The 15,848-nt window shown below is 48.2% G+C and overlaps 1 protein-coding gene across 2 annotated transcripts in view; it reads left to right on the forward strand.

The window, feature by feature from the left end:
* WWP1 (WW domain containing E3 ubiquitin protein ligase 1) overlaps positions 1 to 15,848 on the forward strand; it is a 2,181,222-nt gene that overhangs the window by 816,716 nt on the left and 1,348,658 nt on the right. For both annotated transcript variants that reach the window (XM_069621301.1, XM_069621302.1), the window contains exons 9-10: positions 11,036 to 11,131; positions 13,071 to 13,245. In XM_069621301.1, coding sequence (XP_069477402.1) covers positions 11,036 to 11,131; positions 13,071 to 13,245 — 271 coding nt within the window. The remainder of the gene's footprint in view (positions 1 to 11,035; positions 11,132 to 13,070; positions 13,246 to 15,848) is intronic.

Raw genomic sequence — 15,848 nt, forward strand, 5'->3', positions numbered from 1 at the left:
TCATTAAGGATGGGATCATATAGAGTCCATCTACGCCTCTGGGGCTCCGGGGGTCCCTGGACTCGGATTTTCAAGGTTACCGGGGCGTGGTCGGATAGGATTCTGGAGCCTATAGTTACCTCTTCAGTGAAAGCGAAGATCTGCGGAGATATCAGTAGAAGATCTATCCTAGAGAATGTCCGGTGAACATAAGAATAGAAGGAGAAATCTTTTTCAGATGGGTGGAGTACCCTCCATGAGTCCACCACTCCAAGGGTTCTAAATAATCGCAAAAGGGCTAAAGCCGTGGTGAAGTCCCCGGCGGAGGGTGGATGCGATTTGTCTTTAACGGGGTCTGGGACCCCATTAAAGTCCCCACCGATCACTATCTGGCCCTCCAGAAAGGGAGAGAGGGTTGCGGTTAGCAAATCATAGAAGGGTGCTTGGCCAGAATTCGGTGCGTACACGGAGACCAAGGAGAACAGCTGTCCCGATAGCAGACATTTCACTGCAATGTAGCGTCCCTCCGGGCAGCTTATGGAGTCCAGAATCTGGGGATTCAGTCCCCTCCGGAACAAGATTGCTGTGCCGCCCTGCTTGGAGCTTCCAGATGCGAAGAGTTGCTTTGGAAAGTCGCGAGAGTGTAGGCGGCTGAAGTCTGCCGGAAGCAGGTGAGTTTCCTGTAGCATGGCCACATCGGCAGAGTCATTCTGAAGTTTTTGTAGAATTGATTTGCGTTTAGGCGGTGAGTTCAACCCCCTGACGTTCAGAGAGACAAACTTCCAGAACTGCTGGTCCGGGGCGGGACCCGGGGTCGCTGATGAGACTTGTGGAGAGGGGGGAGCTACTGGAGAATCAGCCATTATGTCGTGGGAGATGTGACCATCTGTTATCCTGCTTTTGGGGTTTTTTCTCGGACCGCCAACGGGCAGTCCGAGGTTTAACTGGGGGAGGGGGACCCATTATGGGGTCAGGCCCTCCCCTGGCCAACGGGGCCGTGAAACAGCGAATAGCCAACATGGCTAAAGGTATAAATAGTCTGAGTGAAATGCTCCAAGGACTCATAGGTGGAACGTGCCTTGGAGCTGGGCATGGGCCGTGGGGGGAAGCCCGCTGCATCGGGGGTGGAGATCATCCATGTTTTCAGGGGTGGCGGTCGGCTCCACAGCGCCGGGTTCACTAAGCCGGGTCTCAGGGCGCCGAAGAGTCCCTCGTGGGGTAGCTCCGGGTCATTTCCTCCTCCTAAATCTCGGAACCTTCGACCATGTGTTTTGTATGGGCCTAGGGGAGGCTATAGGGTCCGGGTCAGCCGCCGCTTCAGTGGCCTGTTGGGACGAGGTGTTAGCGGAGTCCGGATGCAATATACTTTCAGCATCGCCCAGATGTTTGATCCTACGCATGGTACCTTTATAGGAGAATTGCAAAGCTGTAGGAAAGAGCCATCTGTAGCGAATTTTTTGGGCTTGGAGGAAGGTGGTCAGTGGGCGAAGGGCTCGCCTTTTCTGAAGGGTCAACGGAGAAAGGTCTTGATAGATCTGAAGGGGGGTCCCCTGGAAGGTGATTTCGTCGTTGGAGCGACTTATTGCCGAAATGGCTTCCTTTGTCGTATAGAAATGCACCCTGGTGATAACATCAGGCGGGCCGTCTGACTCCACTCCACGACGGGGATTTAGCCTGTGAGTGCGATCCAGTAGCAATAGTGAGTCCTCCAAATCGGGGAGAAGAGATTGAAAGAAAGGCCTACATATTCGGCTAGCCCTTGGTCTGGGACTGATGTGGGGACCCCCCGAATGCGGAGGTTGTTGCGCCGGGCTCTGTTCTCCATGTCCTCCTGCTTGTATTCCAGGATTTCGACCTTGTCCTGCAGAAGCCCAACGGAACGCTGGATCTCAGTCAGGGAGGATGCGTGGTCCTGGGCGCGATCCTCAATCTCACCCACTCTCTGTTCCACCTCCGAAACCCTCTTATCAGTATTTTCCAGCTTGGCAGTAAGCTTAGACATACATGATCGAAATTTAGTTTTAATGTCAGCCATGAATTCCCGAATATCCTCCTTGGTTGCTAGAGGTCCCTTGTTGTCCAGGGATTCTCGTGAGATGGAGGGGGGGATTGTCCAGTTTCTTCGTTTTGTCGGCTGACATTAGCATTGTTGCTATGTCTGATGACTTGGTGGATTTCGATTGCTTAGACATCGTGTGGTCTGAGAGGAGAGGGTTAACGGCTGAAGGTGGCTCAGTCGCAATGGTGGCGATAGTTGGAGGTCTCTCAAAGAGTTGGGATAAGGATCCCGATGTCTTGGTTGGGCTTTTAGTTAGCGAAGGAGACTTCAGTGCGAGTGAAAAGGAGGAAGGTTGCTGTGTCGTCCCGGTCTCCCTGGTACCAAGACGGCCAAGGGGAAGGTGAATGTGGGCCGGGGCGCCCCAGGAAATGGCGGGAAGATGAGAGGGAGCGATTTTAATACCGGAGCACACCAGTCCAGGGTGGTCTTTTGGGGTGGATGGTGAGGGCCCAGATCGCCACGGGTGTTAGCGAGACTGTTGGTGGTGGTGGTGGCCGTAGACAAACTATATCAAGGTGGATTGCTCAGTAAAGAGGGCGACAGAGCATGGCGCCGCTGACCGGAGCCACAAGCCAGTGGGTCCACTCCCGCAGAGGTGTCGGGGGCAGTAGGGTGTTGCGGCCTCCTCACAGTTGAAGACAGGGGTGTTCTGCGGTGCCCCCCTGAGAACTCTCCGGCTTCGGCACCCTCTTCTGGAGTGGAGGCGGAGGGATACAGGAGAGGACGAGAGCAGGGAGGCTGCGGCTGCGTGTCGCGTGTTGGGGTGGCTGCAGGGTTCTATCCCCCTGGGGATGTCCGGGGAGGTGGGCCAGAACTGAGGAGGCCCAGGGCCCGGGGCACCTACCGCGTCCTCTGCCGTCCGTGCTCCTCCGAGAGTGCTGCCCGAAGCGCCGCCGGGAGTATCAGCTGGAGCATAGACGTGTGGCTCGGGTCCCTCCGATCATGTGAGGCGAGAGACACATGGGTCTAGATCGATTCCAGGGTTCATAGGGGGAGCTTCGACGGCGAGGCCGCGTCTCAGTCGTTGTCGCTGGGTCCCGTCCGCCATCTTGGATTACGCGGCGGAGGGGCCGCGGGATAAGAAGAGCCCGATTATCTTCATCTTGGCGATTCTGGGTTCCAGCAGCACGCCGGCCGGGCTCCACACCCTCTCAGACCCTCTCATCTAGTTGGGTTCGAAAAACGCAGCATAGGAGCCATAGAAAGCTGCGATGCAACGGGCATTCCACGGAGGCCATCACGGGAGCGACTGCATAGCCAGCGCTCCAGGCCACGCCCCCGGAAAACAGCCTTTTTGATAGCCATTACATCGGCCAGGAGAATCAGTGAATTGCAAGCTTTGTCTTCAGAACCTCCTTTTACTTTGTTTCAGAGGGACCACGTCATTTTGAGAACACATCCTAAATTCCTTCCCAAGATCTTATCGGAAATGACACTCACAGAGCGTATTGTCCTGCCGTCTTTCATTCAGAACCATACCTCGGAGGCAAAAAGAGCATTGCATTCTCTAGATGTGGCTAGAGTTTTGAAATTCTACTTACAGAGGACTAAGGAGTTCTGCTCCTCTAACAGGCTTTTCATAGCCTTTTCTGGTTGCACAAAAGGTCAGCATATATCCAAACAAGGTCTGGCACGTTGGGGGTCTCTATGCATCGCCCAAGCAAAGGGCGACCCCCTCACAGGCCTCCTTCGGCGCACTCCACCAGAGGGAAAGCGGCTGGACATATGCAGAGCCACTACCTGGACCACCCTGCACACGTTCGCTAAGCACTAATGCCTAGCAGTGGATACCAACAAATAATCTGCAGTTGGACAGACAGTGCTCCGCCACCTTTTTGCATAAGGTAGGACTGCTTTTTTTCCCCACCTTTCCCTAGTATGTAACCGTTGTGTTGCTGTATGGTAACGGTTTGGCAGAAATGTTGTTTCTGCATTTATGCTTATATATGTATATATACTTATGATGGTGGAATGTTTTTAACTGCTTGGTATTCTATTTGAGCATCTGAATCTATGAAAGATCCAGTGCTGTAGAAGTCTTAGTTACTTACCTGTAATTGTATTTCTCCAGCATTGGTATCTTTCAAAGATTCACATACGTCCACCCGCCTCCCCTTAGAGGCTGCTCCTACACTCAGCACCCATCAGACTGTAGTTCCTACGGTTCAAAATCTGAAGATGGCTGACTGGGGCGGAGCTTAAACCCTGCCACCTCATTGGTTGGAGCCATAAAGGACCAAAGCGAGGTGGAGGGACTACACAATAGAAGGGCTCATAGGCCACAAATGGGTATTTACATGCATTCTCTATGGAATAATGGATGTATATTAAAAAAGATATATATATTATTTTTATCACCGAGGATTCCCAGTCTGAGGGGGAATATTCAAGCATGTGAATCTATGAAAGATACCAATGCTTGAGAAATACAGTTACAGGTAAGTAACTAAGACTTTTCTTTGGCTGTTCCTCTCTCTCATTTTGTTGCGACGAGCCGCCCAAACTCAGGCATCCTTATCCCCTAGTTAGTGCTACTGAATGTTGACCACCCACCCCCTACTGTCTTAGCACTATCTTATGCTATGAATGGCTCCCTAAGTGTCGGCTAGCTAAGCTCCCCCCAGGACTTTCTAACTCTCCCTCTTCTATCCAGATGGCCATGTTCGAATGGATTGTGTCCTCCAACGTATTCCAAATCTTTGACATGTAATATCCACAACTGTGCTGCTTCGGAATAGTTTTTGGCAGAGGGTGTCCTATGTCGGTGGCGTTGGGTCGATGTCCCTTGAAGGCCTCCGTCGAGGGTGATGTCACCGGATGTTATAAATAGGATGCACAGCGCCCGTAGCCTCAGTTCTATTTTTTCTGGGCGTGCCTCGTGTGATCTTCTTTGAAGAAAATGTCTTCATCTTCTACCCCTCTGACTCCGCTTTTTGGGTTTAAGACATGCCGGGACTGTAACTCTCTAACTCCAAAATGTTGATTACTGACCTGCGCTGCATCTGCTTGTGGTGTCTGGGAAAATGTCATAATACCGATGACTGCTTGAAGTGCCAGTCATTGACTGCCAAGGCCTTGCAGGAGCGTAAGGGGAAGTTATAGGTAGGTTGGGTTTCTAAACCTCGAAAATCCCAAAAAGCTATGGGTATTTCCACCGACTATTCGAAGGGTGGCTCTCCTCATCAGGAGGAGTCCTGGGGCTCTTGATCCCGTAGTAGGTCCCGCCACTCGTCCTCCTTGTCTCGGCACTCCCGGAAGTGGCTCTGTGAGGAAAGTAGCTTGTCCCACTAAATCCCAAACTACTGAGGAATGGGAGGCATTCAGGGAGCAAATGCTGGTGATTTTTCAATCCCAGGGCACAGTTCCGTCCATGCCTTCGGAAGAAGCCGACTGGGAACTGTCGCGGTCTGATGCTCGCGTGCCTTCAGGCCCGGGCACTCCGCGCGATAAACATCGGGAACCGTCGAGGTCCCGTTCGGACAAGGCTCCAGTGGATCGCCAGAGATGTGCAAGATCCAGGTCTCGGTGTTCGCCCCCAGCAAAACCGCAGAAATAGGGAAAGGGCTCTAGGTCGGCGTCGACACCGTTGGCGCCATGTCCCTCAAGTGCAGCTGTCAGAGCTTTATTTTCGATCCAGCCCTCAGAGCCTTCAGCGCTCTTATCGACGTTGACGGCGCAGCCATTGGCACCCTCAACGCCTTCGGGCAATTTGGCCGGAATTTGCCGGTAGAGGCCCCTGGTACTGTGGATCCTCGGGGGGGGGGGGGGGGGGAAAGGCTTTATCCAAGACTGTGAGGCCTGTTGTGGACTCCAGGGCCGCTCCTGTCCCTAGGAAGGAGTTATTTCATCCTCTTCTTGATATTTATGAGGATGAGGAGAGGTCAGATATGGAGCTTGAGCCTGTTGAAACTCAGGAGGCTCCTGACATGGTCTTTTCTGAAGACAGCCAGTTGGCGGAGTTGCGTCAGTCGTTACATGATGCCAGTGGCCTTGACACATCTCCTGCGGTGGAGTTTGGTAGGCCAGAGCCCCGGGGCTCATGCTGAAGCCTCCTATATGAGGTTGATGTCTAGAGTTAGAGTATCTCGGGTGGTCCGGTCCTCCAGTTGCATTTGATCAGGATGACCTGACTGATATTTTGGATCATGGTCCGTTCAATGACGAAGTGTTGCCTTTTCATTTGGCATTGAAAAAAAGGGTGGCGGCTACTTGGCAGACCCCGGAGGCTCTTCCGGCGGTCAACAAGTCGTTAACTAAGGAATACCGCCCATCCAGTAGCGACCCCAGCTACCTATCCACTCGCCCCACTCCCGAGAGTTTGGTGGTTCAGGCGCCTACGGCCACCTCGAGGCATGCAGCGTACCCTGCGACCCCTCCTGATAGGGACGGCAAGCGCTTCGATGGTTGGGCGCGCAAGATATTTTCTGCTGGGAGTATGGCACTGAAGTCGGCCAACTCCATTTGAGCCTTTGCAAGGTTTTCACACACTCTGTGGAATTTTCTCTCCAGCAGCTGAGCATACCCTGAGGGGGAAGAAAGTGATGGGTTCCTTGCTCTTGTGCAGGATGGCAAGGATGCCATGTGTGAATCCCTTCAGTCTGGGTTGGACACGGCTGATGGTGTTAGCCGGTCCATGGCTGCGAGCACCGTGATACGCAGGTTTGCGGCAGTCTGGTTTTGCTCCGGATATGCAAGTCCGTCTTCTGAACATGCCCTTTAAATTTCATTTGTTTGGCAGCAAGGCTGACGACAGCCTTGAGAGGTTGCAGACCTCCAAAGCTGCTGCTAAATCTTTGGGCGCAGCTGTGCATCAACCTCCGCATTTTCGTTCAAGGGGACACCGGTGGAGGAAGTGGTTCCTTTTGTTACTACTCCTCTTTTGGTAGAACGAGAGGAGCCACTAATCAAAGGGGCCACCGAAAAGGTACCTGTGGTGGACGGGGAAATAGATGTGCCAAAACCGGTCAGGCAGTTGCCTCTTTGCCTTTAGGCGCTGCCACAGCCGCTCCAAAACAGCTATGAGGCCATGCTTCATTGTTCGCCGGTTGGGGGCAGACTGTCTCAGCATCTCGAAGAATGGCGAGCTATTACTTCGGATGCGTGGGTTCTGGATACAATAGCCCACGGCTACTGCCTCCCCTTCCTAAAGCAGCCTCACGACAATCCACCGGGGAATCTCTATTTGAGGTTTCTAGATCTGCTCCTTGTGCAGGAAATCTTGACCCTGCTGGAGAAAGGCGCTATAGAACTAGTGCCTGTGGCGGAGAGGAACAAGGGATGGTATTCCCCATATTTATTTTTATTCCAAAGAAAGACGGGGGACTGAGACCCATCTTGGACTTGCGTTGGTTGAACAAGTTCCTCAGGAAGGACAAGTTCACAAGATGGTTGCTCTTTCTCAGGTCTTTCAAGCCCTTCGACTTCAGGATTGGTTGGTGTCTCTGGACCTACAGGGTGCTTATTGTCATGTGCCGATTCATCCAAAGCACAGAAAATACCTGAGGTTTGCGGCTGGCAACTCGCACTTTCAGCTTCGGGTCCTGTCATTCGGATTGTCCTCCGCCCCGAGGGTCTTCACCAAGCTAATGGTGATGGTGGCAGCGTATCTCAGGAGAGGGGCGGTTCACGTCTACCCCTACCTGGATGACTGGCTGATCCGAGCGCGTTCTACTGAAGAAGCGTTGGATCATCTCAGCCTCACCTGCCACTCCCTTCACAAGCTGAGCTGTCCCCTAAATTTCAAGAAGTCACACAGAACACCTTCCCAGAAGTTCCAGCACATTGGGGCTGTGTTGGACACGTCCTTGGGGAAGTGCTTGCCTCCCAAGGTGAGGGCTCTTCACATTGTACAGATGGTCAATAGATTTCAACGTGCCCAGAGTCTTCCAGCTTTCAAATTCTTAAGGTTGCTCGGCCTCATGGCATCGTGAATTTTTCTGGTGCCAGAGGCCAGACTGAGGATGAGATCCCTTCAATGGGTTCTCAAGATGCAGTGGTCGCAATTCTCAGGCAAGATGTTGGATCCCGTTCAGATTCCACTCTCGGTCTCGCAGGATATTCTGTGGTGGGCCAGAGAAGGGAATCTGATGAAGGGGGAGCCGTTTTGCCAACTGTGGCCAGAGGTGACAGACGCTTCCCTCACAGGTTGGGGAGCTCATGCCAATGGTCTGACCGCCAGCGGTCGTTGGTCTCCATCGAAGTCCAAACTCCACATAAACCTTTTGGAGCGAAGGGCCATCAGGCTGGCACTGAAGGCTTTTCTGCCATCTGTAGGGGTTGAGGGGGGGGAAGAGTGTCCTGATCATGATGGACAACACAGTGGACATGCATTACCTCAACAAAAAAGGGGAGGTCGAGTCACTCCTGCTGTGCAGAGTGGCGATGCAGCTTTGGTTTTGGGCGATACAGCAAGGAGTCTCACTCTTGGAAGTTCATCTAGCCGGAGAGGAGAATGCGGTGGCAGACACTCTGAGCATGCAGAGCACAGTCTTCCACGAGTGGGAGTTGGCTCATGAAGTCATTCTGGAGATCTTTGCCCTTTGGGGAACCCCTCAAGTGGATCTGTTCGCGACCGTTGCCAATCGAAAGTGTGTGAGATTTTGCTCAAGGGAATTTCCTCCGAGAGGAGCCTTAGGTGACACATTCGACGTGGATTGGTCATTCCCACTTCTGTACGCGTTTCCTCTGGTCCCTGTCATTCCTCGGGTGCTAAGGAGGTTGCAGAGGTTCGGATCCCACATGATCCTCATTGCTCCCGATTGGGCCAGGAGAGCGTGGTACCCAGACTTTCTAGAAATGTCCATCTGCCCTCCACGCCGTCTTCCTCACAGAGGGGATCTTCTCTTGCCCGCAAGGGGTGGGGGTGTCAAGACTCAACCTTCAAGCTTGGTTTCTGAAAGGTTAAGATATAAGGATTGGGACCTCCCGGATGACGTGATAGAGGTGTTGCTTTTGGCCAGGCGGCTGGAAACCAAATTTCTGTGCCGTTGGCGGAAGTTTTGCGACTGGTGCAGGGGACACAATGTAGATCCTTTTCAGTGTTCCATTACAATGGTTCTTTCTTTCTTGCTTTCTTTGGCACACAGGGGCCTTCAAGTGGGTACCATTAAAGGTTACCTGGCGGCGCTCTCTATTTTCAAGCGCTCGTCTGAAGAATGTTCTTCTTTTCAGATTCCTTTTGATTTCCCAATTTCTAGCCCTCTGCCGAAAAAATTCTGAAGCAGCACAGCTGTAGACATTAGATGTCAAAGATGTGGAATACGTTGGAGGAACATCCAGTCGAAAGAATGTTACCAGTTGGTAAGTAGCTTGTTCTTCTAATGGGAATGGGAATGGGGATGGCGTCTTTCACCTACTCTGGCTTGAGTTAGGTTGCACGTTCACTCTAACCTCTTTCTACTCTATTCATCCCTTACCAGTCACTCCTCCATCCTTCTTGATGTCCCCTGGATGTTTCACTCCTCCTGAACCTGCCTCCACACTTTAATTCTTCTTCCAGTTCACTACTCGCCTTCACCAGTTTTTGCCTCCTACACACTGACTTCCCTCTTCCAGACTTTCTCCTCCTCCCACTACTACTCTCCTCTCCCCACCTACTCAAACACCCTTGTGTCACTCTGTACCATTCACTTCACACGCACACCTTACTGTCCTCGCCACTCTTCACACAAACCCACTCACTCGCACTGCTGAACCTCCTGAGCCAATACTCACATACTCCATGAATCTCCCCCCAAGCCACCTTCCTTCCTCAGACTGGTCTTTTGGTCGTCCTCTACCTCTGACCTCACCTGAAAAACCCACCCTTCCTGCTTCTGTGCTTTCGCTTAAATGTCCTTCCCTTTATCAGGATTGCATGGCTCTTCTTGGCAATCTTGCCCTGACTCCCCACCCACCCCCATAGGGCATGTATCTGCAGCAAAATGTTGTCAAAAGGGGGGCTAAATCCCACCCACCTCCATGCAGGCTTTTCACTTGCTTAGTTTGCAGTCTGGAAATTCCAATATTCATATCTGTGTTGCATGGCCATTTTTCAAGGGGCCTTTCAGAAAGGGAGGGTGGGTCTTGCTCCCTCTTTTGTCCCCAGTGGCTTTGGGGGGGGGGGGGCTTTTGGATGCAGTGCAAGGTCGCCGGTGTAACATGGTGGCACTGTGAGGTCTTTGTGTTTTCCCTGTCCGGGGGCGGTTGTCTGGTGTGGCTAGGGTTCTCCCCATTGTGAAGCCCTGCGATCCAGCGGGCTGGCTTTGCTGTGCATCTCTCGCTTTCCGCCTCACCACTGTGCCAACTTTGGTGCCATTTTCGCTTTGGGGCTCTCTCTCTCGCTCTCTCCATTCGACCTCTGCCGCCACCTGGTAGTCATTCTGATCCTCCTTCTGAGATTGCAGATCTGCATTTAAAGGAAAGCTCCTGGCCAGTTTGAGACATGAGAAGGGTCTGCAAACATGCATTTCGACAAGAGCTGGGGTGGGGAGGCAGGAATTGGGACCCTCGTGTTTGAGTCTTCCATCCATCTTGGGGCTGGTTCAGGATTCCTACCTACCCTTCCATCCCTCTGAGCAGGGGATTAATAATTACCAGCTCCCTTTGGCAATGTTGTCTCACTGGACACCTATGGCAGTCTATTCGTCGAATAAGAGTTGGATAGGAGAAGAATCCCTTCTCTCATAATTTTATTCTCGCCTTCCCTTTCTTTGTGTCATATATTGCAACATATTTATGATGCTAAGCCTTTTCTTTTGTTTGTATTGGATAATTATTCTAAAAAAAAGTGTTTTAAAACTTTTTCCCAGAATCTTTAATTTTTCCAAAAATAGGGGACTTCCCACATTAAAGTATTTTTTCAAGGCCTTCCCAGCTTTACTTCCTCTCGTCTTAATGGAACACATTAAGGAGCTAGCACCGTGTGTGAAGTAATGCATTTACCAACTCATTTCTCGCTGCTTGTAGAAGATAGAGTAAAATGTCCTCATTGTTGACTTTATTTCTGGTTCTATCTAGATGGGAGCAACGAAAGGATCCTCATGGAAGAACCTATTATGTTGATCACAACACACGAACGACAACATGGGAGCGTCCACAACCTTTACCACCTGGGTAATTAAAGTAATAAAAAAAATGTATATTGGATAGTTGTACTGTGTAACGAAAATACATCAGTCAGCAACAGGGACGTTTTTCTTTTCAAGGTTTGAAGAAATGCCACAAGCATGTTCCATAACAGAATCTGCATGGAGATAAAAGAAAGTCCGTAGGTGTATAAAATACTCACCATATCTAATTAGCAATTTTATCAAACATTGCTAAATGGTTATAATGTTCTGGAATGGAAAATTATACTAGAAATTCAGATGTCTACATTTTTGCAAATGACAGGAGTAGGTTTTAGGTCATCATTAAAAACTCACTAGCCATTCAACCCTATTCAAATGGTGATGCTAGTTTGCATATCCAATACTGTCTCAAAGTGGGAATGTGTTTACAGTGATTGTTTGGTTGTCGAAAATGTTTATATGGAAGATTTTGCTGGGCTGCACATTAATTAACAGCACATAGCCTCTTGGGGTTTTCCTCTGTGCACATTTGTCCCAACTGCAGGATGCGCATTGCAGCATGAGTTCTTCTCGTTCAAATCAATGAGGAGGTGCCAAGAGCACCAACACAGATTGCCTTCATGACTGCCAATGTATCTAAGAAGAATGCCAAATTCCCACTCATCCTGTGGGGCTGTCCACTGCTGGTCTCTTCACCCTGCACCCCAAATCCTCCACCCAGATCTCTGAGGGGCTTCAATGGTATACCTTTTACCTGTTAGCCAATGCACCCAGGGTCATTTGGCCCCAGCAGGCAGCTGGCTCAGTCTTTGTATTTGTGTCTACTTGTTCACAGTTAGCGTGATGCAGTATTTTCGGAGCTGTAGGACCTTGTTCGGCTAACATAGAACCTGGTGTAATTTTCTTCCATCAACAGGTTCTCGGCCTCATTACCTCTTACAGATTTTTGCAAAGCCAGATTCTCATGTAAACTGTTGTTTTTAATGTTCTCCATACATTCGTGGACAAGCCTTATGGTCTGCTTTGGTAGAATGGCCATGACACATAATTCAAATTCTGTGTAAAGGAAGTTAATCTGGAGAGCCAGCCAAACATCCCTGCATGCTATATTCTGATAGCAACACTATTGTTACAAGTAAGAATTTTTTTAAATTTATTATTATTTTTTTTTAAATGAAACCAGTGCCTTTTTTCGTTTTACACATCAAATAACATTTATTCGGCTCTGGGCCATACAAGCAGCACATCAATAAACACATTTTCAAATGGGCAATATTATAAAACATTTTCTAAAATGCAAGATGGCCATTATAATTCACCACTTAATACACGTAAAATACCAAAAGCATATTTAGAACAACGTTGATCAGATATAAAACAAGGCTCCGTTTATTTTACAGTGGATTGCATATAACCACTCTTAACTCTTCGTTTGTCATAAAACAACCGTGGTTCATATGCACAGCTTATTTATGTGTACAAGTTAAGTCAATGTTGTCTAGTTAACTTTCAAATGCAATTCACACTGTCACTTTTACCCTTCGCAGTTAATTTTAGTCAGGTTTAAGCGTTCTGCACGCATGATGTTCTTCTATCACAATACAGACAAAACCAATGTAACAATCCACACATTGAAAGGGGTTTATGCAAAGAAATGCTTGAAAGCATTTTCAATTAGGCCATTCATCCTCAGCCCTCTTCTGCCTACAACCCTCCCCCCAACAGACAAGCACACATTTCGATAACGTGGTCCATATGTTGCATTTGAACAAATCTCTGGACAGTTGATGTTTCCAAAAGTAAAATGTGAAGATTAACAACATACAGAACGAATTATCTGCAAGAAGTCTTGCAGATGCATCATTCTCTTAGCATGTATTATTCACAACACTCCTTTTTAAATGCAGCTTCAAAGTGTGCATATTTTAACATTGAAAATGTGTTGTCATTGAACCAGTTTGAAATGAGTATTTATTTGGCAGGTGGGAACGTAGAGTCGATGATCGTGGTCGAGTTTATTATGTCGATCATAACACCAGAACAACAACATGGCAGCGGCCTACAATGGAGTCGGTCAGGAACTTTGAACAGTGGCAGTCGCAACGCAATCAGCTTCAGGGTGCTATGCAGCAGTTTAACCAACGATACCTCTATTCGGTAATTTTAAATTCTTTTTTGAATACATAACATAGGCTGTAGCCAAATGGTAATGCATGCTAGTAGCATGACATTGATGTTTTCACATTTCATATTGCTTACGTAAATTTCCCTGGAATTTATCTCTGAATAAATATTAAAGTTTGGTACAAAATCCTGCTGATACTCCACCCTGATCGGAGTTGAGTGAATAATCAAGTTAGTTATGATTGTAATTTTTGTGTTTTATTTTTCTATTTTATTGTTTAAAGCGCAGACCTAACTCAAGAGCAGCAGAGCGCAATACTGTGAGGTCTGTGTGCCGTTTTGTGCGTCAATTGAAATTGGTCCATGGTCCGTTGTTAGAGAAAGAGCCATGTTTTAAGAGATTTTTTTAAATTGGAGAATTGTGGGGGCATTCGGAGTAGACACCGGGATCAAGTTCCAGAGGGCCGGGTGCATGACCAGAGAAGGATTGTTTGAGGATCCTCTTTGAGGGCGAGTTGTGATTCAAGATGGTTGGTCGATTTGCTGCACATGATGGAATGATTGCTTACCCTAACAGGTTAGTTCACCCCATCCTGCCATGTTTTGTCATCAATGACCCTAGTCAAAGAGTATCGTGCCATAGCCTAAAAAGCATTAATGGATTCTGTTAATACGCTAACAGTACTGTACAGTACCAGCTCCCGTCAACTAATACTTTATAATACGATTAGCCATTACTGTGCAATAGTTTGTTGTAGCAGCAACCCCCTTTGCAGGAGTCATCCCCACTAGCAAGTGCTATGCAAAAGTCCGCCCTTATTCACAGTCCACCATTACCATACAGTAGTCATTAAATAAGCCATTATTTACATTCATCATTTTAGCAGTCACTTTCAGAGATCATTTCACCCAGTCATGGGCAGTAATCTGCATTATTGTCCAATAATTTGCAGTTCTCACCCCAATCAATTACTTCCCTTTACCCCACCACCCCGCCCACACACAAGCCATCAATGTATAACGTAGTCCAATTAGCCAATATTGTACAGTAATCGCCCATCAGCTAGTACTGTACAGTAATGTGTCTATCAGTCCGTACAATCAAGTACTAGACCCGAACATCCCACGTCATACATAAGACACTTCCTCTGTTAAAATTCAACAGTCTTTGCATAATTGTGTATTGTATAATAGCACCCACACCAAGCAGGGCTGTACATTAAACTCTACTGTACAGTAATCCTCCACATTTATTTATTTTATTTATGTTTGTAATGCGCCATAGCCCGCAGGCACCAGGGAGCACCTAAACACACAGGACAAAACATTAAAGACAAGACCAGCAGAGAAGAATCCTCATCCAGTAAAAGGCTTAATTAAAGAACGTGGTTTTACGAAAATTGGATTCTGTCATAGGTTCACCGGCCAAAGTATTCCAAATGGAATCTGCCAACACTGGAAATGAGCTACCCTTTCCCTTTGCCTGTTTGGTTGTAGGGCAGTAGAGCAAACTGGAATTGCTGGATCGAAGGGCTGTTTTAGGCTAATATCTGACTAATCTCTGCTTCAGGTAGATATGGGCTTTACCATACAGCCATTTGAGTGATAAAAGTGGCTATTCAAAATTGTACTGAAGCAGCCGCTGGTAGCCAGCGCATGTCTTTTCTAATGATGCACATATGAGCTCTATGGGGAACAGCTTTTTCTATACGAATAGCGTCATTTAGAATGACTTGAAGGCAACCTTTACTTGCACCCACTAGAAGTGTGTTTCAGTAGTCAATCTTGGGTAAAATAATGGGCAAGCTAGAGGTATGCAATTCTTCCTCGGTGAAAAAAAGTTTTAACTTGCCTAAGGAGTCTAAGATGGTATTGACAGTTTTTAGCCACGTGGTTGGTGTGAGCATCAGCGTCAAGCGAGGATTCTAAGTGAACAGATCGAATATCTGGAGTCTAGTTTGGCTCTAGCCTGAGCTGAACAAAAATTAAAGAGTTCTGTCTTGAATCTGTTGAGGCACAGCTAACGGGTTGACATCTGGTGTTTGATGGTCTTGTAAATATCTATGAGGTTAGTTATTAGCATCCATTTTGTAGACGCCATGAAGTTCAAGTTGCAATTGTGTGTTGTCAGCCTAGTTTGTGAATGGCACACCCATCTCAGTTAAGAGATCACATAGTGACTTTATGTAGATGTTAAATAATTCCGGCGAGACACATGCAACCTGAGGTACTCTTCATATTTTTCAGTGTGAGGGGTCAGAAATGTGAGGCGGACAACTTGGCAAAGGATTTTCACAAGAAAGCATTTTATTAACTCATTAGAGTTTGATGAACACATCACTATCCCTAACCTAACAAAGGATTTTCCCTGCCTATCAAAATAAACTAAAGGAGAACCCTCTAACAAAATCTGTCCTTCACGCATATAGCTACATCGAACTCTTTAAGGCAATATATGCCAGGATTTTCAATCAAAAGTTAAAATAAGCAGGTTCCGTTTTGTAGCCAAGTTCTGATCATAAAGTTCTTCTTGCTCCAAAAGTCTTTCTCTTGGACTTTAACCAGCAGTTCAACTAGACGACGAGTCTTTATCTCTCCACTTAACGGAAAACAAATCAAAACAACTTCTTCTTGAG

The sequence above is a fragment of the Ambystoma mexicanum genome, chromosome 5q (genome assembly GCF_040938575.1).
Source record: "Ambystoma mexicanum isolate Mex_15411 chromosome 5q, UKY_AmexF1_1, whole genome shotgun sequence".
In the NCBI taxonomy this organism is placed as follows: Eukaryota; Metazoa; Chordata; class Amphibia; order Caudata; family Ambystomatidae; genus Ambystoma; species Ambystoma mexicanum.